General features: G+C 40.8%; 2 protein-coding genes across 2 annotated transcripts; both read left to right on the forward strand.

Annotated features, from left to right (window-relative positions):
• Positions 1-9,032: 9,032 nt before the first annotated feature.
• Positions 9,033-10,410, forward strand: LOC129157092 (uncharacterized). The gene is made up of 5 exons (XM_070550737.1): positions 9,033-9,194; positions 9,580-9,657; positions 9,789-10,169; positions 10,255-10,320; positions 10,364-10,410. The coding sequence occupies exons 1-5, from the start codon at positions 9,107-9,109 to the stop codon at positions 10,408-10,410; spliced, it is 660 nt and encodes a 219-aa protein (XP_070406838.1). The 5' UTR covers positions 9,033-9,106.
• A 3,940-nt stretch (positions 10,411-14,350) lies between these two features.
• On the forward strand, positions 14,351-20,542 carry LOC139069622 (uncharacterized). Its single transcript, XM_070550239.1, has 3 exons — positions 14,351-14,468; positions 19,521-19,697; positions 19,774-20,542. Exons 1-3 carry the CDS (start codon positions 14,387-14,389, stop codon positions 19,983-19,985), a joined length of 471 nt encoding a protein of 156 aa, XP_070406340.1. The 5' UTR covers positions 14,351-14,386; the 3' UTR covers positions 19,986-20,542.
• The last annotated feature ends 6,103 nt before the right edge of the window (positions 20,543-26,645 follow it).

Consider the following 26,645-nt stretch of genomic DNA (forward strand, 5'->3'; position numbering starts at 1 on the left):
TGCACAGACCTTATCAAAACTAACCTAAACATTTTTGGCCTATACCTTAGAAATCTGGCTAAATGATGAGCCAGACTTTCTGGAAGATGAATTTCCGTCATGGTCCCTGTGTCAACAGACACACAGCAGCTGGGAGCTCTAAACTGGGTGGCTATATAAAAAACAAAGAAACAGCACATTTATAAATGTTTAAAACAGCATAAAATCACGTGTAACAATAATCTGCTAAACAAATTAAAACTACAAGGTGATAATAAAATGTTTACATAGACGATTATTAAAAATAATTCACCTTTGCTATGGGTAAGACTTCAGGTCAGCCTGGACAAGTGCATTCTTGCAGCTAAATCAGTCTGACAGCCAATGTCTTGGGTAGATTTAGCCTGAAAAAAAAAATAGAAGCACATTGTTGTTGGAGTTTATAAAGTCAGATAATATACAAAAGAAACTGTCAGATATAGGCGCTTTATAACATTCCTAGTGTGTGGTCGTTATTATAACGTAAAAGTCAGTCACATATGATGTGGAGAGCCTGAAATGCGACCTCCTGAACAGAATTCCTTACAGAACCGGGTCACGCTTTGCTGGATTTTACGCTGTAATGATGTCTGTCAACTAGTGCTTCGTTAGTTAGAGTCACTGTTGCAGAATTACCGACTGACACAAAAACAACCCGAATTTTCTCCGAGCCTGACAGTAATAGTCATGTGGACCGTTTCGTCGGCCAGGGCTTCGAGATATGTTCTGATTCGCCGCTGATTCTAAACTTACATCCCGTTCCACATTTTGTGAACTTGACAAATTAGCCCGAAGGAAGTGCAGACCTAAGTAAACCACATCTCTCAAACTTTGCATTTAGGTAGGGAATTGAGCTGCAGTATATCTGCGGTCAGGTCTCTCTACGAGTCCGAGAGCTCCACAAGCGGTCAGCCCCGTCCGAGAGCTCCACGAGCGGTCAGCCCCGTCCGAGAGCTCAACGAGCGGTCAGCCCCGTGCGAGAGCTCCACGAGCGGTCAGCCCGCGCAGCAGCTAGTAGGCGCCGCATCAGTCAGACATGCACCGGGCTGACCGTCGGGGAGAACCGGGTGGAATAATGGAGCACAGAAGTATCCCTCCAAGAGCTCTGTCATATTTGAACCCATTTTTATGTTAAATGCACTGGGTTTTACCCTTGTACCCATCGACATATGCCCTTTTAATTATTTTACTGTATTTTACATATAAATTTCATGGTTAAACAGTACATGCTACATGTTAAAATGATAGTTAGCTAGCTACTTCGATAAACTCAGCTAGTTTAAAGGCGGCAGTGACCTAAAAAACATAAATATAATTTAACTTACCGAAAAAAAATGAAGTGGAGACTCTTTGGACACTCTGTTAGTGCAAGTAATACCACAGCAAGTCATTTTGTCCAAACAATTGCACCAATAATATCCAAAACAGAATACACAAGCACAGAGACTCAAAATCCCGAAACAGTTTCCAGGAGAGACCGAGGCTGTACTGAGGCCTTTCCACGGAGTTAGCTCTGTGGTCACGTGGGTCTGAGGCAGCGGTCACGTGGGTCTGATGCTCATTAATTATACAGAATTTTAGGCTTTCAATACACTTAAACAGAAGAGTGAGAAAAAAATTCACCCCCCTCAGAGTTGTCATGAGTGTAAACTAGATAATTTAAACAAAAAACACGTTTTGGTACCAGGCTGTAAAATGGTATTTTTAACATGGGAGTCAATGAGGATTTGCTCGCTTTTGACACCAGTCCCCAGCGGATGAGGGTGGAACTGCAATTTTTCAGACTTCCGAGTTGGGACCAATTTTAGAGCCGCATTGTGGGGTCTTAGTTATATCGCGTGAGTTCTGTTAGCCCGGGAGTTGTTGTTGGGTGTGCGGGGAGAAAATGGCGGAGGAATAAAGCTTTTGGAATGAGACAACGTCGTTGTGTATTTTGAGTTAACAGTTATTGATAGCGGCTACATTTAACTTTCACTTTCTGTTCGGACTGAATGCTGCTGCAGCATGGAGGTGTCTGTACACAAATGGTCACTTTTCACTAGGGCTGGGCGGATCGATCTAAAATATCAATAGTATCGATCTAATGTTGGTATTGAGTATTTACTAGATACCTGCGTGATGGTATCGATTCAGTTTCTTCTAGCCTGGCAAGCCATGACGGTACTCACCGCTACAGATGTTGGTCAACGAGGCAGTCCACCAAATTCCATCAAAGAAGATGCAAAACACATCCTTTTCCTAAATAAACGTTAGTACTTCTATCTGACCTTGACTCAAACAAAAGCTAAAGTCATAATAGTCCAAACTTGATGCCAAAGCAGTTTCAAACGAGCGGCTGACCGCCGACGAGTCACGTTTGTTTGTTTTCCAATAACATCCTGCCTACTTAGTGTTGCGATTGGCCCATGAAATCTATAGAGCGCCATGATTGGACCACTACAGAATGGCAGCCATCTTGATTTGTAGTTTACCTGGCTGATACCTGTGATTGGACCGTTTCGAACGGCAGCCATGTTTGTTTGCAGGGACATCCCGCCTACCTCGCTAAAAGAGCACTGTGATTGGCCAAAAAACTATTAAAGCATTGTGATTGGAACGCCATGGATGTCAGTCAACGGGGCAGTCCGCCATTACATAAAAAAATGTAAAACAGCGCTCCAGCACTAGACAAGCACAGAACAGCAGAGAGCACTGTCGTGGCTGCATGATGGCAGACCGATAAAGGAACGCCGCTTGGAATGTTTTTACACAGCTTTATAGATTTCCAATGGAAGAAAATCTTGAGTTTGTTAACCATTTTTAAACCATTTTGAGTTTCCTAATGAAAACTTTATTTGCCTGAAAATGTTCCCTGTATTTTATTATCATCGTACACATGATTTATTAAAGAAAAAATTAAAAAATTATGAAGTAATCAATATAACTTGAGTTTTCAGACAAGATTCTCATATTGATGACATCATCAATATGAGAATCTTGTCTGAAAACTCAAGTTTTATTGATCCTATTTATCTTAATAAATCCCACAAAACTAGATGGTACTAGACTAGTAGTAAAATGTATCGGCATTGGTATCGGTATCGGCAATACTAGCCCCTGTATTAACTTGGTATCGGATCGATACCAAATTTTGCAGTATCGTACAGCACTGCTTTTCACCTAAAGATTGACAGTACCAGAACTGCACCCAGATACCAAAAGAACCAATCAGCTGGCAGATCTTTCTGTTGAATGCGTGAGCTGCAGAACTTGCAAAACTACGTGACTCAATTTAAGGAACAAAGTAGAATCCAGCTGCTGTAATTTATTTGATGTTGGTGTTTATAGAAACTAAATAGATCTGCTGGGCTTTAGGCCCAGGGGAGAGTTTTATACCTCAGACCAGCTTTAGATCATGACCTGTTATTAATAATATCATGTTCTTTACACCAATCTGAATATTTTGTAATGTTCACAGACATCCAAACCTTAGAAATGAAATATAATCAATATTAAAATAAAAAAATATTAATCAGTTTTTCATTAAGATTGGTTATCTGTTATACTTATTTACATTTGATAGTAATATGATTAATGGAATTTAATCTTATCATTTGTGGGTTTAGTGCATTCATTTAATATTAATTATAAAATTATAAATAACAGGTCACTACAGTCTGGCCACAGAAAGTGTTTCTAGGAACTAATGCTTGTTCAGCAGCTCACCTGTTCCACTGACAGGTGAAATCCTCTCATCACCAGGTGATCAGCAGAGTGTCATTGTGAGAGATACATATATTGCTGGGGTCAGACTAGGTGAAAATATGCAAATGGTTAAACTTTATTTGTTTATTGGTTCAAAGGTACCCCACACTTCTTTTTTTATTTTTAGTTCATGTGAACAGTTTTTTTTCTTCATGTTTAGTTCATGTGAACAGTTTTTGTTAAGAGAAGTCTTATTTACAAGTTGTCACTGAACGCACCTTTGGCGTATCAGAGAACTGCTTTTGACGTAGTGTCCTTGAACATCTCTGGAAGAGTCTCACCGCAGCTCCAAGCACGAAGTTTGAACGGAGCAGTGTGTGTGTTTCATTGATAAAACTACGAAATAAAAGCCTCTTAAAGAGCAAACGACTCCAGTGGTCGTCCCTGCCCGCCGAGCTGCAACACCATGACTGGACCGACCTCAGCCGGCCCACCTGGAGTTTTGGTCCTGGTTCCGCTCATCACGTTAACTATCATTGTGATATCATTTGCAGATCACGTTTATTTTTCACGGAGATCGGCCGCGGATTCCTCTTCCGGTCGACATTCTAGGAATTGAAATATAAAACGTTGAGTGATTCCGGGAAAAATGAACAGTTGGAACTGGTTCCAATCGATGCTAAATGCCCAACCCTATACTTCAGCCAACACAGCCCCACAACATTCAGAGCCTTAGGGAACTCCGGGTGGCTCTCATCCACCCCTGGAGCCTTGCCACAGAGGAGGTTGTTAACCACCTCAGTGACCTCAGCACCAGAGATTTGAGAGGCCAACCCAAAGTCCCCAGACTCTGCTTCCTCACTGGGAGACGTGTCGGTGGGATTGAGGAGGTCTTCGAAGTATTCTGCCCACCGAACCACAACGTCCCAAGTAGAGGTCAGCAGCACATAGAACATAGAATATTAAACAGACTTAATTCCATAATTCTAAAAATGCTAGTAAGGGCCATGCAAAATCATTCCCAGGGCCGCAAATGGCCCCTGGGCCGCACTTTGGACACACCAGGTGTAATGCACTAGCATATTTTTCTGTCTTTTTAAAAAGATAATTCAATACATAAAGTGTTCAATTTCCAATCACTTACACGTTATAAGAAAAAAATAACATCATGAACAAATTGAAAAAAAAAACTCGCCTATTCTTGCGATGACTTCATCGATCTTTCTCTTTTGTTGTAGAATTCTTTCAACCTCCCCCTTACATCTATCACATGTGTCCATGCATTTTGTTCCTGGTGACCAGGAGGAATGTTGCCCTGATTAGATGAGCTGCCTGAATCTCTCCTGTCTTGTGGCTGGTCAGATGCTTTTCCACTGTCAGATAGACTGACCCCACTACCTGGCAAACCAGCTGCATTAACTCTGCCAGGTGAAGGGCCAGGGGTTTCAAGGTCATATAGTGATGGGCTGGATGTTTGGCCTCCATAGAGTGATGGACCTGGGTTGGCATGGCCATATAGTCGCGTGCTGAGTAAGTGGCCTCTGTTGGAAGATGGACTTGAGGTATTGAGGCCATACAGTAATGGGCTGGGTGTATAGCTGCCAAAGGGAGATGGACGAGGTGTTGAGGCCATATGGTGATGGGCTGAGTGTACGGTCTCCATAGGGAGGTGGACCTGAGGTGTGGATGAGGCCATAAGGTGATGGGTTGAGTGTACGGTCTCCATAGGGAGGTGGACCTGAGGTGTGGATAAGGCCATACGATGATGTGCTGGCTGTGTGGACTCCATAGGGAGATGGACGAGAAGTGTCCGTGCCTTTTGGTGATGGGCTGGGTGTATGGTCTCCGTAGGGTGATGTATTGATGGTGTTAGAGCTGTCATAAATTTACATTGAACCATAAATTACATTTCAGTAAACACAAAAGACACATGGCAAATGACTACAAAAAACTGATAGAATTACCTATAAAATAATCGTTTTATACTTAGACACAGAACATTTGTTACAACCCAGGTTGGACAGGTAAAGCCGTAACAACATTTCAATACCAGGGTTTTTCCTGCATTCAAATTTACGTGGCGGCCACCTCCAGCTAATTTTGGACCGCCCCAGCCTGAATTCACTCTGCCCCCAGCTTTATGGATGTTATTTTAACTGCAGTTGCAGCATTGCACCACTATAGGGCGCTGTATCAGCAGTGGTGCACCGAAAAGTGCAAAAACCACTGCAGAAAAAGATCAAAATTTGCTTTTCTGCTAGTTGGTAAATATCTATGGTTGGTGCTATTAACTTCCTGATTTTCCCCCAGGCTCTTCCAAATCAGAGCAGGGCTGTACAGTCCGACGAAAATAACTGTCTGTGTGTGTCTGTCTACTTTTAAACGTAGCACTGGTGCAACAACTTTGAATTACTATTTTCCCCAGAACTTTCTTTAACAAAAGTAAGTTACGTGTAAGAAAAATGCATTTTACTGGCACACAGTGTGGTCATCTGGATGCAGTAGAGGAAAATAAAGGAACCAACAAAGGCAGAACCGGTCCAAAGTTTGGGATCAAAAGAAAGGCAGATTGGCTAACGCTAAAGCTAACAGGTAGCAGTTTCACGATCAAGTGGCGCACAGAAAAACATATGATGATGGTAAAACTAAGAAAGACTAAACTCTACAAGTGGATGAAAAGTCCCCACCATCCTGTTTATTCTGCATCCCACAGCGCTACGGATCAGAACCGCTGCAGATACGAGTCACATTACTGCTGGTGCCAGAAGTACGGCAAGCTGTTGTAATATATAATTCACAAACGCTTCTATCTTTGAACATAATTTAAACTGGATTATAGCCAACCCGTACATAATAGACATGCCACCATTACATTGTTAGCAGCAGAAATCAAATGCTATTACCATTTCCAATACAAATGCATGTTAATGAAATGCATTATATTTTACTGGATATATTTATGTGTTATTTTGACTAAGATGAGTGTTATTAATACAAAACCTAAATTGTTACTGAAATGTAGGTCAAATATTAAAAAAATAATTTAACTACAAATATCAGATGGAAAAAGGGAACTAAACACCAATCTAGTGCATATTATTGAGCCTTTTATAATAAGAGTCTGTTATTTCAGCCTGATAATTTTGTTTTATTTCATACTTTTTTAGCAGCAAACTAGTTTTGTTTCACTTGAAATGTTGTGAAATGGAATATTCAATTAATCAAAAGAAACTTAGATTTGTAATTTAACGGAATTTAACACATTTAACGGAAAAATATTTAGCCTTTCAAAAAGTGAGGCTAATTAAATGCACAGAGTACGCATGTGCTGGTGCATGGTCAGGATGGTACCACCTCTGCCTCAATTTGAGCCAGGAAAAACCCTGAATACTAAGCAAAAAGCTCACAATGTGTTGTGACAATTGAGCTTTTTTGTGAGAGATTTAACTGATTGATTTAAACAGATGATAAGATAAACATAATGAGAAACCAATGGCAAAAAACTTAACTAAGATTTTGTAATTATTAATGTAAGCCTACCTGTAGGATGGTGGGCCACCAGAGCTGCGGCTTGTTGCATGCCCCGCGTCAGGTGATGCATTCATGGCTGGGATTTCCTCACCATGTTCAGACAGTGGGCTTCTTATAATGGTGTTAGACTCTGATGAGTGTAATGGCACATTCTCTTTTAACATATTTAAAAAGGACTTCTGTGAAGTTTGGTGGCTTTTTGGCAGCTTAGAATGATCTTCCCCTGAAATATATTCAACAGTGGCCCTATAAAATTTACCATCTGACCACTTTGCTAAAACAGGATCTCCTGATCTAAGATCTTGCAGCTGCACAGGCACGTTCTCACACCCTAAGCGTCGGAAACAAACGCTTGGTCACTCACTTTCTGCGTCAGTTACCAACGCAGAAAGTGCCCTTTTTCGTATATATGTGACAAAAAGGAGTATCCGTTGATTCTAATGCAAATCCCAGTGCAGCGACACAGTGACGAGTTTGGATGTTCTCTTGCGCTGCACTGAACACGCATATTTCCCCATCATTTGGATAACTTTGAGTATTTTTCTGACATCTGTGGAGCCACATTTAAACACGGACTTTGCGGCAGCTTATGCTTACATTTATATAAATTGTGTGGACTTCTGAACGTAACTACGAGTCATCTACGTCATCTATGAGAATCGATTTATTTACAATACAGTTATAAAACACCGGCATGTTTATTTAACTGCTCGAGACAACAATTTTCATTTATTTGTCAGTATAAGCCGTGTTTATAAACTTATTTGTTGCGTTATGGCAAGCATAACAAACTGCGTTTCCCACAATCCTCGGCTGCGGGCAGAGAAGAAGCACTTTGTAGTAATAAGCTGGTTTTATGTCAAGAAACGAGTTTTATTGTTTCTGACAGTTCTGTAACCCACTCGGTTGCTAAATTTTAAATCTCAAATATTTGTTACAGTACAGTAATACATTTTAAAGTGATTGCAATAGTAGTTCACAATTTTTGTTTTCGTTTTTCCGGGCACCCATGGTCCGGAAGTAGATGGGCGTGACTTAGGCTCCTTTTTTAACCAAAACAATTTATTTATTGACTGTTGTAATATAGCGCTAAATATAATATAATTATTTTTCATCTAAATACATTTTCAATCTAAATACACAATTATTTACAAACGTGCTTATATCACGTGATAGAATGCTACAGGTCCCGCGTAAACTGGTCGTCCGGTCTTTCCGTTTACTCTCCTTTCAGTAAGTAGAACATTTTCTAATCCGTTATGATTGATTACACAAAAACACTTTGAAATGCCGTTCTTATCATTATATGTACACTTTATAAATACGCGTGTATAATTTTCAATGACATTTTAAGAAAAAGGTATTGAAAGAAAATCCAGATAACATGTAAACTAAGCTATGTAAACTTTTACCGTGTCAGACTTTGATGTGCAACCGACATTTGTTTTCTCTTTCAACAGCTGCTGTCATTTTGATCTATCTGAACCCCAACTTTTCATCAACACAAAGGCACTTTTTAGAGCCACGTCTGTTTTTTGTAATTTGTCTTCTGTTTGTCACACTTGTTTTCCTTTGGTTTCGTCTTCTGTGTCTGACTGTTTAGTTTGTTTACTGTAATTGTTGTTCTGTCTGTGTGGGAAATATAGCCTGTGTGCATTCGTGTGTGTGTGTGTGTGTGAGAGAGAGAGAGAGAGAGAGAGAGAGAGAGAGAGAGAGAGAGAGAGAGAGGTATTCCTCATTAACAATGAGTGAGAGTGAGCTGCAGGATTTACTGCAGAGCATTGAGGGATAGGTCACTGAGGACCTAAAAGACACCGATGACTTCCTCAGTCAGCTGCAAAATGAGAAAACTGCAATACCAATTGCAGCACCGATGCCAACAGTGAGGTGGAAGAAGAGAAACAGTGGTGGAAACCTCATCCACAGGAGACCACGGGCACTAAGGAACCAGTGCACTCAGGGTGAGCATTGTTCTTTCCTTAACCCTCCCACTGTCTTCATGGGTGACCCCGCCAGGAAAGTTGACCATTGAGCAGGATTGATGGTTTATCCCTTGAGGTCCACGTGGCAGGGGTGAGGTAGTGCTGATAAATACGACGTGCCGATGATAAACCATCAATACTCAATGGTCAACTTTCCTGGCGGGGTCACCCATGAAGACAGTGGGAGGGTTAAATATAACTAAACTCAACCTAACCCAATCCAAAGGCTTATAACAATGCTTTGCAAACAAATTTTTTGTCAACCTTCTATATAATTTTATTGATCACTATAATGTGCTGGTAATGTTCAGAAAAGTTTAGTTTCATTATATGAGTATCATTAGTATTTTTATTTTGATAACAGCTGGTCACAGTCTGTTGATTGACACGGTCTCAGCTCCCGTCTCAGCTCCTGATGTTGTCTTTGCTCCTGAGACATGTGGTATGTTTTTCTTTATTTATCCACTAGTTTTATTTCATATGTTTGATTTGTGTATGAGTATATGTATAAAATCAGATCAATTTTAAACATTATCTGAACAGTGAACATCATTTGTTCTCTAATTTCATCAGACGAGTTCATGCGGGACCTCCAGCATTCATTTGCTGATGTTGAGACTGAAGAAGTATCCCCAGTGGTTCCCACTGTGACATCAGCAAACTGGGGCTTAAGGAAAATGAGAGAGCTGGAAAACTGGAGATCTGTGAGGCCTTATTTAGTCAATACCCTGATATCAAAGGAGAAGGTGGAACCCAACTTATGCCAGGAGTGTCAAAGCAATGCAGCTGCTATCCGGTGTCGGGATTGTCGTCCACGGCCGTTCCTCTGTGGAGAATGTGATTTAAATGCACACAGCCAACATCCATTCCACAATAGAGAGGCCACTATAGGAGGATTCTTTGAGCCATTGCCCCCAACCAAAGTTATTATAAATGAAGCTCTTTGTCATTGTGGTGAGTTCTTTTTGAGCATACATGCTGTTATTGTGCACACAGTTTGTTAGTATATACATATATAACATGAACTTATTTTTTCTAGAACGAGTTGTACCTCTAGAGGTCCCTTCCAAAATCTGCAGCTGTCCAGCTGAGTACTTGAATCTCAGTGCCGGAAAGGTTGTGGCTGTGATCACTATGAACGGTACAAGTATATTGTTGTGCATCAAAATATTTTTCTATTGTGTTTGTGATCTGACAATAGAAAATATGTGAAATTCATGTTGCATTTATGTTTTCTTAAAGGACGTCATGACCTCAATATCCCAAAGATGACCTGTGGGATGTGCAATGCCACATGGACTGCTTTGATTGAAGACCTGATAAAAAATGACTTCTGGCCAGCTACCATGCACTATGAAACAATCTTTGCATGTGATATTTTCTTCACATTTGAAGAAATGAAAATGGTAGCGCCCGGATTGTCTTGTCAGGCATTTATAAGAATGCTGGATCTAAGAACCGTTCGCTTTGGTCGTGTGAGTATATATTTTTTTAATTATCTCAACAGTGTATGAAATAGAGTTCTTTTATGTTTTCTTAAATGTTTTTAATAGACTGGAAAGATCTCAGCAGACAGCTTCATGAGAAGTTTTTTTGAGTGGGAGGCTGTGAGATATGAAGTTGACAGCCACTGCAAATCCGAGCCCTTTGCCTGTCCTGCCTGCAGCCCAGAGATGCTTGCGGTCTCTGTTGATGGAAACCGCAAACATTATCGTTTTAATAATGCTGCCAGGTACAATAAAATGTCAGCATAAAGATCAAACACATTACAAATCACAGATCTTAGTTAATTATAGATTTACATTTCTGCTTTTTACAGATGTGAGGAAAAGGCCATCTTTGAGGGTGTCTTTATTGCTGATGATCAGGACGTTACACAATTTGTGGACCACATTCAAAGCAAGACAAAGCATGTAAGATGGGACTGTAATTACTGTATAAATGTAAAATATCGTAACGTAGAGGTAGGCTCTAATATTTTCATCCTGTTAAATTTAGGTGTCTGGGAAAGGTAAATGTGGTGGTCAGTGGCAGGCGGCCAGAGAAACCTCCTTAAGGTCTACCAGCAAGCTTGATGAGGAGGGCCTTGAGCTTGCAGTGTGCCGGCATGGAGTGCTCCTGCGGGCCCTTAATATGTACAGAGGAGAAATTTTTGCGTATCCCCTGTACTTGCAACAAAAGCTGCCCAACAGCAGGTTTTTTTTGCATGGATGTGACCTGCAAATATTGGCCTTACCTCCAGAGGCTGGCCAAAAGCTGCCCAGAGCTACAGCCTCTTCTTGATATGAAGCCATTCCTCTCTGTGTTTCATGCCAAAGCCCATAACTTCCAATGTGAAGTGAGTGAAATTATTATACTGTGTGTTTGTAAAAGTCATTGTCAGAGGTGAAAAGTTTCTACATAGTTTCTTTTTGAAACAGGTGAAATGGAGTGGAGCATATCAGGAAGGGGCGGGGTTAACTCTGGGTGAAGAAGTGGAGCAGGTCAATGCCTTCCCGTCTCGCATTGCAGTCACCACGAAGCATATGTCAAAAGCAGGTATGAAAACACAGTATTTCTAATTAGGGATGCACCGATACCAGTACTGTATTGGATGTTGTTGCCGATCCAGGCTTTGTAGCTGGATTTGTGGAGAGCTAAACATGGCTGATACCGGATTATATTATTTACTTCACTTTATCCAAATAATGAGCAGAGCAATAATGTGGCGAACTACATAACTTTTTACACTGCCACTGACAAATTATTTCCACATTATGAGTTATTTTCTGTCCCAAGTTATATCATGTTAGAGGTTTATTATGTGTTATATAACAATGTTTTAATGTTTGCATTAGTATTGGTGGATATCAGGTATCAACTGATCCAAAAAGCCCAAATATCGATATCAGGACTGAAAAGGCTGGTTGGTGCATCTCTCTTTTAATATTCTTACAGTATCTCACAAAAGTGAGTACACCTCTCACGTTTTTGTAAATATGTCATTTTAACTGTTTATGGGAAATATCAGAACATATGACAATATGCAATTAGTCGGTGTACAACTTGTGTAAATTTGCTGTCCAGTGTGCCTTGTCCAACCAAAATGTAAGGGGTGTACTCACTTTTGTGAGATACTGTAGATCTAGTATAAATGTATAGTATTTCACTAGCAAGGACCACGGATGAAGGGCCTGAAATGTTCTTTATAAAAACACACAGTGATGGATGAAGGTGTGGAAGGTGATGGCTATGAGCAGACTCAGGATGGGGGTTCCGTATCTGAATAGCATAGCCGGCTGACTGGAGACCCCCTACTACAGTCTACTTGAGAGCAGCTGGAGACTGGAAGGCAAAAACATAACCCTGAAGGGAGTATGGTTGAGAGAACACAGACAAACAGCTGGAGATGTTTGTGAAGATAGCAAATGTGGCTGAGATGTGGTAAACCTTGAAGTAGAGGTGTTTATGAGATGTAGTTGAGTCGTGGTCCTGCTCCCGAACCTACATTTACATTTACATGTTCACTTAATGAGTGTCTTTTGTTAAATGACCAAAAATACTCTACTGCTTGCTACGGCCCCTGGTTTTACCACCAGTCTGCCTCCAGTTCATGACCTTGGACAACTCCACTACACCGTACCTGCTAGGGTTCTTCCATTCAGCACCATGAAGAGCGACATTCCCTGAACTCCCTTCAGCCGCAGCCTATTCAGGACAGGTTTTTTTGTAGCCAGATGAGGAGAAACAGGCATAGAGATAAAGCAGAGGGGCTAGAAATGTAGCAAGAGAGCTCTAAGGAAGATTTTGAGAGGTAAACAAGAAGAGTTACCTGAACCAGATAGCAGGAGGTTGCTGCACACTAAGACATAAGGCCCTGAGATAAACTTGGATTGGGATATTGCTGCAGTTGGAGATTGACTCAGTGTTAATGATCCTAAATCATTTTGTTACTTATCTCAGTCTTAAAATTTTTTTGAGGATTTGAGTTGCAAATGTTTGGTTTAGACTCTATTTAGTCTCTCCCTTATGAACTACTGACCCTGGGTAAGAGTTTAATTTAATTCAGAGTAGTTATGAATATTTTTTGAGTTGCTTAGTTTTTATTTTATTCTATTTTTCATTGTTTACCTTAGGTAAGTCTTCTCCCAACTAGAGAGTTTTTAATCTTGGTTAGGACACTTTTTGTAATAAACTTTTTTATTACAAAAAGGTTTATTATTGTTTTGAGCCTTCTGGTTTTTTCCCTCCCAATCTATTTGCTGTGTTCATCCCATCAGGGTTTCCTAGGCCTGTTCGGGTTGCAACAGGGCTTCCAGTACCACTGGAGGCAACGCATGCCCATGTAATCACTGCCTCCATCATGTTTCACATGTATGTTGTGCTTTAGATCCAGGGCTTTTCCAAACCTTCTTCATACTTCTCTCCATCATTCTTAAAGACTGGTGCATACAAATACATATAAGGCAATTTCAAAACTGGGCTGTCTTTTTCAAAATAATTTGTAAGGCAAATTCTAATCTGTCGGGTTTATTTGGTCTACACAAAACTGTGTATTGTATACTGCATTGTATTGAAAATGATTGCAGCCTCCCTTCTGTTGCAGGACGTTCAGACATGCTGACATTAATGGCCATGCGCTGGAATCAGCAAAAGACCTCCAATTTGGCTGTCTTCCTGTCTCACAGATATTTGAAAGTAATAATGGCATCAATTTGTCCTCTATGAATAGTTTATGTATGTTGAATTCAATATCAGTTTTTACTTGTAGACCACAAGAACTCTCGAGAGTCAGCTTGAAACACTGGAGTCCCAAAAATCCGAGTGGGGTGTAACTGACAAGCAGTTGGAGGAGTGGGTAACTGATGTGAAGGAGTGGGCAGAAGGTAGATATTATAATATTATAATTACCTAATAATTATAATGCATGGTATACTATATATTTTTTACATACATAGGTATGTCAGTGTGCAGTTACCAACTTCCATGCTTTTTATACAGAGACATCCAACAAGACTGATGAAGCTGCAGTTAATCTTGGAAGTAAGATTGAGGGGCTTGTGGCAAGCATCAAAAGGCGTTCACAACGTCTGTACAAAGACACAGATGGCAGTAAAGGCCGAGCCGGGGGTCGCCACAAAATCAGAAAGGAGAAAAGAATCCTGACGTCAGTGGTCGACGAGTATAACAAAATGGTTCCAAGCAATGAGTGCCTGTGCATAGAAACCATACTGTCTGAAGATACAGCATGGCCATGGCAAGAGTTTCAAAGTGGTACGTACTTGTGCATCTCCAAAAACAGCTGTGAATACTGCTCAAATCAGCTTATTATCCAAAAACACCTGCTAAAGATTCCTTAGCCATGAAATGGGCTCTCAGTCTGTTTCAGTAGGAATCACAATCAGGCAGTTTTGAAGAAAATCATCATTGAATCCCTGCATAAGTAGTGAAAGCCTCCAAAGGTCATTGCAAATTCATTTTGATTTTATGCCAGTTATGAATCAAAGCAGATACATTGAAACCCTGGAGAGAGTTGTCTGGAAAGGCCATTGGAAAGTTGATGAGGACCTTCACAAGAACTGGACTGAGGCTAGAGTTAGTGCATCAAGAGCCACCACACACAGACAAATGCTGGACATGTGCCTCAAATGTTCTATTCCTTTTGTTAAGTTGCTCCTGAACAACAATATCAACAGTGTTCCAAAATCCTACTTTCTGATGAGACAATTTAGCATCTCATTTGGAAGACAAGTTCCCTGAGTCTGGAAGAATTGCAGATGCTTGAAGTGCTGAGGGATTTTGGGAACCATGTCATCTGCTGGTGTTTGTCTATTGTGATTTAAGTCCAAAGTCAATGCAGTCTTCCACCAGAAAATTTTGGAGCACTTCATTCTTCCTTTTGCAGACCAGCTTTATGGAGATGCTGACTTCATTGTCCAGCAAACTAGCGTGACCTGAACCCCAATGCCTCCCAGCTTCACACTCAGCATTAAGGGGTTTGATTGGGGGGTTAAACCACCAAATAGTTCCTGAGCACGGCTGTGTCTGCAGCTCACCGCTCTCCCAGGGGATGTGTCAAATGCAGAGAACAAATTTCGCACACACATCAGTGTGTGTGACAACTAATGGGACTATAACTTGACCTTAGAGAATCTATGGGTTAGCTAAGAGAAAAATGAGAGTCAATGATTCAGAACAACTGAAGGCTGTTATAAATGCGTCTTGGTCCTCCATAACACCTCAGCAATAATACAGGCTGATAGCATTCATGCCACGCTGCTTTTAGTCAGTAAGTCATGCAAGTGGTGCCCCAGACAAGTACTGAGTACATATGTATAATACTTTTCTGAGGTCCAACATTTCTTTATTCAAAATCCTATATATACATTTTTTCTGAGGTTTTAAATTAGATTTAAAGAGGATTTCAGGTCATAAAGGTTTGCTAGTCAGTCAGGCTAAGGAGTGCCATATTGTTTAACTATATTTTTCCAGTGATTTCAAATAATAGTACTGGGTGATATGCCTTAAACCTTCCTTTACAAAACTGTTGGTAATCTATTTTCAAGGAGCATGTTGTAAAGTTAGCCATGGCGTGTACAGATTGTTTGAACCCTAATGGCTTGATTGCACAAACCCATTTCAGTTCAGTTGTTTTTGTTCCTAATTTTGATTTGTATCTTTTAATAATAATAATAATAATAATGCATTTAATTTATAGGCGCCTTTCAAGACCCAAGGTCACCTCACAAAACATGATAAAACTTACACACAAATAAGAATAAAATCATTTAAACAATAAAATTACTAAAAGTATGCTATAAATGTCAGAGTAAAGAGTTTGTGGGCTAGAGAGTGTAAGCCAGGTTGAACAGGTGAGTTTTGAGTTTGGATTTGAATGAGAGGAGGGTGTCAGTGTTTCGGATGTCAGGAGGAAGTGAGTTCCAGAGCCGAGGAGCAGAGCGACTGAAAGCTCTGTTTCCAACGGTGGTGAGACGAGCAGGAGGAACCACAAGGTGGATGGCAGAGGAAGACCTGAGTGAGCGAGATGGGACAGCAACATGGATGAGATCGGAGAGGTAAGGAGGGGCGAGACAGTGGATACATTTGTAGGTGAGAAGCAGGATTTTGAATGAGATTCTGCGTTCAATAGGCAGCCAGTGGAGATGCTGAAGAACAGGGCCGATGTGATCTCTATCGGGGGTACGAGTGATGATCTGTGCTGCAGCATTTTGGAGGAGTTGGAGCCGATGGAGGGATTTATGGGGGAGACCAAAAAGAAGAGAGTTACAGTAGTCAGTCCTAGAAGTGACTAGGCTGTGTACGAGGATGGCTGTAGCATCGGGAGTGAGAGAGGGACGGAGTCGGTTGATATTGCGTAAATGAAAGTAGGCTGAGCGAATGATGTTATTGATGTGGGCTTTGAATGATAAAGTGCTGTCAAGGATGACTCCAAGACTCTTTACATGGGGAGAAGGAAGGATGGAGGAATTATCTATGTTAATTGATATGCTGGGGGATATGTTCAGCATGGAGGGTTTGCCTATGAGTAGAATTTCGGTTTTATTGCTGTTGAGTTTCAGGAAGTTTGACGAGAACCATGATTTTATCTCAAGGAGACAGCTGGATAGGGAGACTGGGGAAAAGATAGCATCGGGTTGAGAGGAGATATAGATTTGAGTGTCATCTGCATAGAAGTGGAAATTTATCTTGTATTTGCGAAAGATATGGCCAAGTGGAAGAATGTAGATGATAAATAAGAGAGTTCCAAGGACAGAGCCCTGGGGAACACCGGCAGAAACAGCAACAGGGTGAGAAGAAAAGGATTTTAATTGAACAGACTGAAATCGGCCAGTGAGATAGGAGGAGAACCAGGCGAGAGCAGTATGAGTGATACCGAGGGAAGCTAGCCGGTTAAGAAGGGTTGAGTGAGAGATGGTGTCGAAAGCTGAACTAAGATCAAGAAGGATGAGTAGAGAAAGAAAACCGGAGTCAGCTGCAATGAGAAGGTCATTTGTGATTTTAATAAGAGCTGTTTCTGTGCTGTGTCGAGGGCGAAAACCAGACTGGAACTGTTCAAAAAGGCTGTTATGATTGAGGTGGGAGATGAGCTGAGAAGCAACAACTTTTTCAAGGATTTTAGAGATGAAAGGTAAATTAGAGATTGGTCGAAGGTTATTGAAGTTATTGGGATCTGAGCCAGGCTTTTTTAGAATAGGTGTGACAGAAGCTGTTTTGAATGCTGAGGGAACAGAACCAGTTGTGAGAGAAGAATAGATTATAGATGAGATTAAAGGGAGTAAGGAAGGGAGACAGGCTTTGACGAGAGAAGAGGGAAGAGGGTCAAGTCTGCAGGAGGAGGGTTTAGACTTGTGAATCAGGTCAGAAATATCAGTGATGGAGGGAATCGAAAAAGCTGAAAGAGGATAAATGGGAGGCAGAGAGGAACGATGGAGTTCTATTGGAAAGGAAGTAGATTGTTTGGTGTCCAGCTGTTGGTGGATAGTGGAGATTTTTTGATCGAAAAAAGACGAAATTGAATTACAGAAGTCGTCAGAGTAAAAGAAAGAAGGAAGTGAGTCTGGCAGGCAGGTAACATTGTTGAGAAGAGAAAAAAGAGACCTAGGATTTGAGTTTGAACAGATTAGAGCAGAATAATAGGAGCTTTTAGTAGCGCTGATAGATTCTTTGTAGAAAAGGATGTGATTTTTATACATTTGTTCATGAACCGAGAGACCAGTTTTTTTTGTAGAGGCGCTCAAGTTGTCGTCCTTTTACTTTTAGTTGGCGAAGAGCAGGAGTGAACCATGGGGCTGAGTGGGAAAATGAGACAGTATGGTGTCTTTCAGGAACAGTTGAATTCAAAAGGTCAGAGAGGTAGTGGTTGTAATGGGAAACCAGGCCATCAGGAGACATGGGGTCATGCGGCTGAGGAAGGTCCTGGATAGCAGCGGAGAAAGAATCAGTGTTAATGTCCTTGATGTTCCTGAAGGTGATAGTCCTAGTAGTGGAGATTTTGTCCAAGGGTAGGTTTACAGTGAAGGAGATGAGTTTATGGTCAGAGAGGGTGAACAACTCTGCTTTCAAACCAGAGGGGGTCACCCCAGAGCAGCAGGCCAGGTCCAAAATGTGACCTTTACAGTGGGTGGGAAAGCTGATGTACTGTTGGAGATCAAAATTATCCAGGACGGAAAGGAAGTCTCTGGTCAGGGGGATATTTCCATTATCAATGTGAATGTTGAAATCTCCAAGAATAACGATATTGGGAGAGAGCAGGAATAGATGAGTGAGGAGGGCAGAAAAATCATCAATAAAGTCCTTGTTTGGTTTAGGAGGTCGGTAGACACTGCAGATGATGGTAGGGGTGGGGCCAGAGAGCTGGGAGGCGCTGTATTCAAATGACTGGAAGGATGGAGCCGACACTGGGAGGATCTTCAGCTGTTTGCGGTGAATCATCGCGAGACCCCTGCCCCTACCAGTGGAGCGAGGCTGCGAGATGTAAACAAAGTCGGAGGGAGTAGATTCGTTAAGATTTACAAAGTCATTAGGCTGCTGCCACGTTTCAATCAGACAGAAAATGTCCAGGTTATGATTGCGGATGAGATCGTGGATGAGAAGACCTTTGCCCGTGAGCGAGCGGATGTTTAGTAGGCCAAAGTTAATGGTGGAGTTAGCAAGCTTTGCTATGGGGTTAGCCGGGATAGCGAGAGGAGTTAACAAGCGGCGATGGACAGCCTCAGAGTTACCAGAAACGGAGTTGCGTGAAGGGCGACGGGAAGTGGACCAGATGGATCGTATTGAGTGGGTGTCATCATGGATAAAGTTGCGCCGGGACCCACGATGGACATATTTGCTGCGGGGTTTGAGAGCGATGTCCGGGAACAAGAGGAGAGCCACAGGTGGGGGGACCGCCAGGTGAGCACCGAGCCGGAGAAGCTCAGATGACAGATACTGGATCAGTGCCGATTATGGATGAAGGAAAATGGAGAGGACAGCCCAGGTGAGAACAAACCAGCCAAACAGGCTGCTAGTAAGCATCTTAGCTGAGAGTAGATATACGGCAAGGTGAGGATTAGGTAGGTAGGGCGTTGTCCAGGTGGTACAGGGACCAAGAGGCCACTGGTACACACAGCAAATTAAAGAAAAATACCGATATCCAAATCAGAGATTAAAAATAGATAAAAAATAAAAACAGATAAAGGTAAAATCAGGTAAAACCGTCTAAATTAAAAGCAGATAAGAAAGACCAGAGAGCAGCGGCAGCCAAACGTGCCAGCGTCCACTCAGCAGGTGCATACCAAATCAGGATTATCTTTTAACTGAATGCAGGCTCTGTAGATCTCAGGACAAAAAGAAGAGCCTTTGACCTTGTCATGGCAGTGAAAAGACTGCAAGAGGAGAAGAAGATTCTCATGGCAGAGATGAACCAACACTGGAAGTACCTTCTGCATCAAATGGATTCCCTGAAGGAGCTTTCTGAGGAAGTTTCAAATGCTGCTCTCAAAAGTATGTTCTTAAGTCCAATCTGAAAATGGGTATTACTGATGACAGGGTTACTAATATGCTTTTTTTTTTTTGCCAGGTACTGCTACTTCACTGTGGGGCCTACCAGTTGAGGTGTTAAAAGTTCTTCAAAGCCTACTTCTTAGGAAAAGGCAGAACACCAGAAAAGCTGTGGCACATGCAAGGAGCTGCTACTTAAAAGTTTTCAGTCAAGCAGAGACGAGCAACATCCTCCAAAGCTTTTCAGACAACTCTGACAGTGACTCTGACATGTCTGATGATATGTTATGAGATCGCAAAATGCGTATGTTATAAAAGCACAGCCTACTTGTATTGCACCCAGAAGTTGGCCGACAATGTTACGCAAATGTGAAGCGTTTCTCTGAAAGTGTTTTTAGCTGATACAGGGTATTCGCGGGTCCTTAAAAAGGTCTTAAAAAGTCTTAAATTTGGCTCCCTTAAACCTGCAGATTCACGAGAAAGCAAATTCACATTGAGAAATGTGGTTATACAGTACTAATTTGAGTTTGTAATGACACGTGCAGAAACACAAAAAAAATTTATGTACAGCTTACATTTTAGCTTCTCTTCCATTTTATGTAACTTAATGCTGGGATTAAGGATATAACATGGACTGTCATTATGTAATCGGAAAGAAAAATGTAAATAAAACTATGATTTTGATTTTTTGGCTTAATTTTTTTAGTCACATTGCGTTTGTTTTGAACAATACTGTACATTTAAAATGAAGTTGCACTTTAACACAATGCCTGCTAAATAAGATGTTCTGCAATAAACATTTATATAATTTCTACTTGTGTTTTTTCATTTCCAATTTTTAATTGTGGATATTTCAAATAATACTATTAGTGTGAAAGGGCTTTAGAAAAGATTATGGCAAATGCATTTTGATTGTGTGAGCTACTAAATGTTGGAGTGGCAAAGCCCCCAGTTTAATTACCAAACACTGTAAACTAAACATCTTTGCCACACCTTTATATGACTTTAAAAACTGCTTTTAGATTCATGTGGATGGAAAAGTCCCTAGTTTGGAAGATGGCTGAGGGAAAATGCGCCCTGCCAAAAGAAACATTTAACTATAAAATATACTCCCTGAAGAACCCTGTAGAGCTTTCAGAATATCTGAGGGGATTCCACAGTCAAACAAAATGGGCAAAAACAAATCAAGGCCAAAATTTGGAACAGTAAAATTTGGCTCTCAATGCAAGTGTGGGTTCCCTCCAGGTGCTCTGGCTTCCTCCCACAGAACAAAAAAATGACTAATACACTGATTGGGCTAGTAAATTGTCTTTAGCCAATCACATTAACAACTGAAATGATGTATACCAATGTGCACCTGGAAAACAACAACTCGCTCAAGCTAGATAGGCCAGTTGATACTGTCATCAAAATTAACTCCTACCCTACAGCACAGTGCTGACACACAATTGTATCTGCCTATTTTGGGCACTTTTGGATTTTTTTTCTAGCAACTGAAAAAAAAGAAAAGAAAATTGAGTTCATAGCTAAGTAAGAACACTACCTACAGCAGGCTCACATATATTTTACATCTTAGTGACAGCTTTCTATTGATGTATCATCCCTGCACACCTTTCAGGGGCAGAGTTATGGGGCTGAACAAGTTGCAAAAAAAGGTTTTTAGCGCACTCCAGCCATGCAATGTAAAATCGTAGAGACAATATTTAGACTGTAGTGCTCCGCTCAGCCTGACCTTTCCACAGAGCCCTCAAGCAAACCTGTACGCTTAGCAGTTCAGAAGTTCACATTTTCAGGACAAAAAATTGGATTCCCTTGACTTTGTTTGATTTTCAGACATCTGCTTGCTGAAGTATTTTTTTTGGCATTTTAACATATGTCATTCATACATATATATTAGTGCTCTGGAAGGACTGTCCTGAGATGGTGGTCCAATGTCTGTAATTTACCCAGAGCTGAAGCTACGGTCCTTATAATTGTAGGTCAAGTGTTTCATTTTTGGCCATGGTTCAGCTGGGCAGAGGGCTACAGATCTGAAATGTGTTTGAGTGGAACTCTGTGTGAGCTTGTTATGTCATGTAAACCTTGATAGACATATCTAACCATATTATGTGACTTACCTCAAACAATGCACCCTATAGGCTAGATGAAAAGCTCCAAATAAATTTTCCATGGGAAACAGAAAGAGATGTCACTGTTTTGTGGAGGGATTAGCAGTCTTGATTATGTTTCTATTGAGAATCAAATGATCATATTTTACTGGAGGTATCATGTGTTTTTCGTGTAATGCTAAGATTTTTTTTCTTCCATGTATAACGCCCCTTGTCATGCCCAAATACCTCAATATTTGTTCCATCAGTACAGAGCTGAATTGTCCAAATGTGCTTAAGCATACCCGATGCAGCCATTTGTGCTGTGGGTGGACAAAAGGCTTCCTCTGCATCACTCTCACATACAGCATCTCCTTGTGTAAACTGTACCAAAGAGTTGAACGATGCAAACTCCATCTGCAGCAAGATGATGTTGTAGGTCTTTGGTGCTGTTCTGTGGGTTGACTTTGACTGTTCTCACCCTTCTTCTCTTCTGTTTATCTGAGATTTTTCTTGGTCTGTCACTTTAACTGTGCCTGTGGTCTTCCATTTCCTCAATATGTTCTTGACTGTAGAAAGAAACAGCTGGAATCTCTGAGACAGCTTTCTGTATCCTTCCCCTAAACCATCTTGGTGAACAATCTGTTTTCAGGTCATGTGAGAGTTGTTTAGAAACCCCATGTTGCTGCTCTTCAGACAATATTCAGAGGAGGGAAACTTACAATTGGCCCCTTAAATACTCTCTCATAACTAGATTCACTTGTGTATGGAGGTCAAGGGTCACTGAGCTTACCAAACCAATGCTGAACTTCACTAATTATTTCTAAAGATTCTGTAATATACAAAATGACAACAGTGCCAACATTACTGTAGCTGCCTAATTTAGTTTAAAAAGTTACTGCATGCTTTCTGTTAATCCTATAAACCTCACTTAATATCTTAAATATGACTGTCTCCTATATGATATATATAACCAATGTAATTTTTTTTCATAACAACCATAGATTTATAAAGATAACTCAAGATGATTAATTATGCTGCCAAAACTTTCACACCCCACTGGATATTACCTACTCTAAGCTAAAGCTCAAACTCAAAGTTACCACATGCACAGCATGAAGGAGTTTTGTTGTTATAACAGGTTAACAATATGAATCGTGTAGTTGAGATGATGCCTGTGTTGTGGATACATTATGTTTTAGTTGATGCTGAGTTAGAATTGATGAGAAACTGCATTTTTTGTTTCCTAACCAGTTTCTGCTGTATTGTTTGAAGGGTGTAATGGACCATCAGAAGCTGAATGCAAATCACAGGTTAGATTCATATCCACATCTGAAGACCTGGAAAAAAACATTCTCACCTGCCTTGTACATTAGTCCCAAAAGCAACCCTGTTTTTTGTCTGTGTATGTGTGTAAAGACCTTTGTATTTTGTAAATGCATTATAAATGCTTACAGACAGCTGTGTGTGTGTATATATAAAATATATATATATACATATACACATGTATATATTTATATATATATGTAGATACACACACACATATATTAATATATTTAAACGTCAATAAATCTTAGTGTATAAAACCCAAATTAACCACCATACTGTCCAAAATGACATTATTTGAATGAAAATTTTTAATATGCTTGACTTACATTCCACCTAATAAAAATAACAAGGCTCACACATCATACACATTCCCTTTTTTAAGTTTTACAAACATTTGTATAAAAACAGAATACTGTCCACCTCTGCTCACAATACACTCATATACTGTTCAGCTGGCTCCCAGGTATCATCCCACTGTTTGCCACTAGGAGGAAAAAGAAAAAAAAAAGGTTAAAATTATGTTTGATTTCAACAATTTTAAATATATCCAGACATTGCTTCTACTGAATTTACCATGTAGTGCATGGTGCCCATCTGATTTTGACTTCATTTTTTCCCTGAAACACAGTTATTTGGGAATAACAATTACTCAGTGGAGCTCATACATCAACCCCAGTGCGTTTTACAAAGTTAATAAGGACTTCTGTAAAAAACTAAATATAAAGACATTCATTAGTTTTGGATTTTTCTGCTCATATGCAAGTATTTTAGGACAAGTGTCTGTTTTTCAACTGATGTAAGAGGATGTTCAGTCATTCCTAATACCATTGATCCCAACATCTGACCAGTAATTTGTTGCAAGCAAGCACAATCACATTACCATCTTGGCGTAAGTAATAAAATAGACCAGTCTACACTAGTATACTGAAAAAAAGAGAGACGAGACTAGTTTTTACTGATCATTGAAGCTGGTAAAGGGTGCACTTTATCTTTGTATCAAGGAAAATTGTCAAAGGAATCAAACTTGAGAAAAGCTGCACATCTGTGGTGTCATCTGCGCGACTGACTCCCTAATGTGTCTGTGTGCAGTTGTTTTTCTTGGGAGATGCCCCTGTGTCACATTGCTGAGAGACAAGCACATAGGCATTGACTGACTCCAGTTTAGAAACCTAAATTTATGCTAATGTTAGGCCTACGTCTAGGCTGTTAGCCCCATTTTGTTCATTACTGCTGCAATAATAGAATATACTCCATTAAAAAGGACATGAGTTTTGTATCAACTCTCTCACTTTGTCACACTGCTTAATGCCTGTTATGTGAGCGATGTCAATGGGCCGCAACGGCATCTGAGCCCTGTTCCAGTTCCCCCAGTTGCGTCATCAATATTTACACCACTACTGACGTAGCATTTTGTAGAAATAATACTGTAATACAGTCACTGCATAATATATTGTAAAACTTGGAAAATATTTCAGAAATTAGACCACTGTGCCAGTGGTTAGTCAAGCAGATTTATTTAGGAAGATTTGCCTGTGTAGGTTGCCCCTAGTTATTGAATGTGAGAGTGAATGGTTGTTTGTGTACAGTACAGACCAAAAGGTTGGACACACCTTCTCATTCAATGTGTTTTCTTTATCTTCATGACCATGAGCATTTACAAAGGGGGCAACAAGTGCTAAACACCTCTGGGAACTCCTTCAAGACTGTTGGAAAACCATTTCAGGTGACTACCTCTTGAAGCTCATCAAGAGAATGCCAAGAGTGTGCAAATCAGTAATCAGAGCAAAGGGTGGCTATTTTGGAGCAAATAGAATATTAAAAAAAATCAGTTAATTCACCTTTTTTGGTTAAGTACATGACTCCACATGTGTTCATTCATAGTTTTGATGCCTTCAGTGAGAATCTCCCAATGTAAATGGTCATGAAAATAAAGACAACAAATTCAGTGTGTCCAAACTTTCAGCCTGTGCTGTATGTCAGCTGTACAAAAAACTGCCCCTTCTCCAAAGTGTTAGTTTTCTAAGGCCCATAGGATTTGGGATTGTGCCTTTGAATGTCTGGTCAAAATGATGCTCTGGACATCTTTGCTGTATTTTTTCATCGTATTGACTTACCTTTTCATCTTATGTCTTAAGTGTTTTCTATACTTGTTGTTCAACCAACACTTTGTGGTTATTTTTAACTGTAATTTGGAAATGCACGCTCAACACTTCATATCTTAGAAAGAAAAATGCAAAAGACTGTAACTACAATGTTTACTTTTTAACTTACATTGATAACTCTCTTGTCCACCACCTCTTCATACAAGAACACCGTTTGTCTCCTGTGTTTTCAGCACTCTAAAAATAAAAATAAAAAAAAGAAAATTGAAAGCTGCAACCGTTTGAACAAAGTCAAACAGGGAAACATCTTACCTTTCATTTGAGGTCTTTTATTTTTTCTTGAAGAGCCACCAGGATTAGGGGTGCAAACTGGAGTTGGAGCAGAAAGTACCAAAGAGGAGGAGGAACACAGATCAGAACCAGAACAAGAGAGGGTTGATGAGGAAGGGTGATTCAAAGATAGTACAGGCATAGTTGATAAAGACTGAGTGTGTGGTGCAGACTGAGGGTGAGAGGATGAAGGAAGAGTGTGTGGTGCAGACTGAGGGTGAGAGGATGAAGGAAGAGTGTGTGGTGCAGACTGAGAGTGAGAGGATGAAGGAAGAGTGTGTGGTGCAGACTGAGGGTGAGAGGATGAAGGAAGAGTGTGTGGTGCAGACTGAGGGTGAGAGGATGAAGGAAGAGTGTGTGGTGCAGACTGAGGGTGAGAGGATGAAGGAAGAGTGTGTGGTGCAGACTGAGAGTGAGAGGATGAAGGAAGAGTGTGTGGTGCAGACTGAGGGTGAGAGGATGAAGGAAGAGTGTGTGGTGCAGACTGAGGGTGAGAGGATGAAGGAAGAGTGTGTGGTGCAGACTGAGAGTGAGAGGATGAAGGAAGAGTGTGTGGTGCAGACTGAGGGTGAGAGGATGAAGGAAGAGTGTGTGGTACAGACTGAGGGTGAGAGGATGAAGGAAGAGTGTGTGGTGCAGACTGAGAGTGAGAGGATGAAGGAAGAGTGTTTGTTGCAGACTGAGGGTGAGAGGTTGAAGGAAGAGTGTGTGGTGCAGACTGAGAGTGAGAGGATGAAGGAAGAGTGTGTGGTGCAGACTGAGGGTGAGAGGATGAAGGAAGAGTGTGTGGTGCAGACTGAGGGTGAGAGGATGAAGGAAGAGTGTGTGGTGCAGACTGAGGGTGAGAGGATGAAGGAAGAGTGTGTGGTGCAGACTGAGAGTGAGAGGATGAAGGAAGAGTGTGTGGTGCAGACTGAGGGTGAGAGGATGAAGGAAGAGTGTGTGGTGCAGACTGAGGGTGAGAGGATGAAGGAAGAGTGTGTGGTGCAGACTGAGAGTGAGAGGATGAAGGAAGAGTGTGTGGTGCAGACTGAGGGTGAGAGGATGAAGGAAGAGTGTGTGGTACAGACTGAGGGTGAGAGGATGAAGGAAGAGTGTGTGGT

This window comes from Nothobranchius furzeri, chromosome 4, assembly GCF_043380555.1.
Source record: "Nothobranchius furzeri strain GRZ-AD chromosome 4, NfurGRZ-RIMD1, whole genome shotgun sequence".
NCBI classification, from domain to species: Eukaryota; Metazoa; Chordata; class Actinopteri; order Cyprinodontiformes; family Nothobranchiidae; genus Nothobranchius; species Nothobranchius furzeri.

Coding starts and splice junctions, on each gene's coding strand:
- LOC139069622 (XM_070550239.1), top strand. CDS start 14,387: ATGGTTCCAAGCAATGAGTGCCTGTGCATAGAAACCATACTGTCTGAA. Junction 14,469..19,520: donor ATGGCAAGAGTTTCAAAGTG/GTACGTACTTGT, acceptor AACTGAATGCAG/GCTCTGTAGATCTCAGGACA. Junction 19,698..19,773: donor TTCAAATGCTGCTCTCAAAA/GTATGTTCTTAA, acceptor TTTTTTTGCCAG/GTACTGCTACTTCACTGTGG.
- LOC129157092 (XM_070550737.1), top strand. CDS start 9,107: ATGCCAACAGTGAGGTGGAAGAAGAGAAACAGTGGTGGAAACCTCATC. Junction 9,658..9,788: donor CTTTGCTCCTGAGACATGTG/GTATGTTTTTCT, acceptor TAATTTCATCAG/ACGAGTTCATGCGGGACCTC. Junction 10,321..10,363: donor AGCTGAGTACTTGAATCTCA/GTGCCGGAAAGG, acceptor GAACGGTACAAG/TATATTGTTGTGCATCAAAA.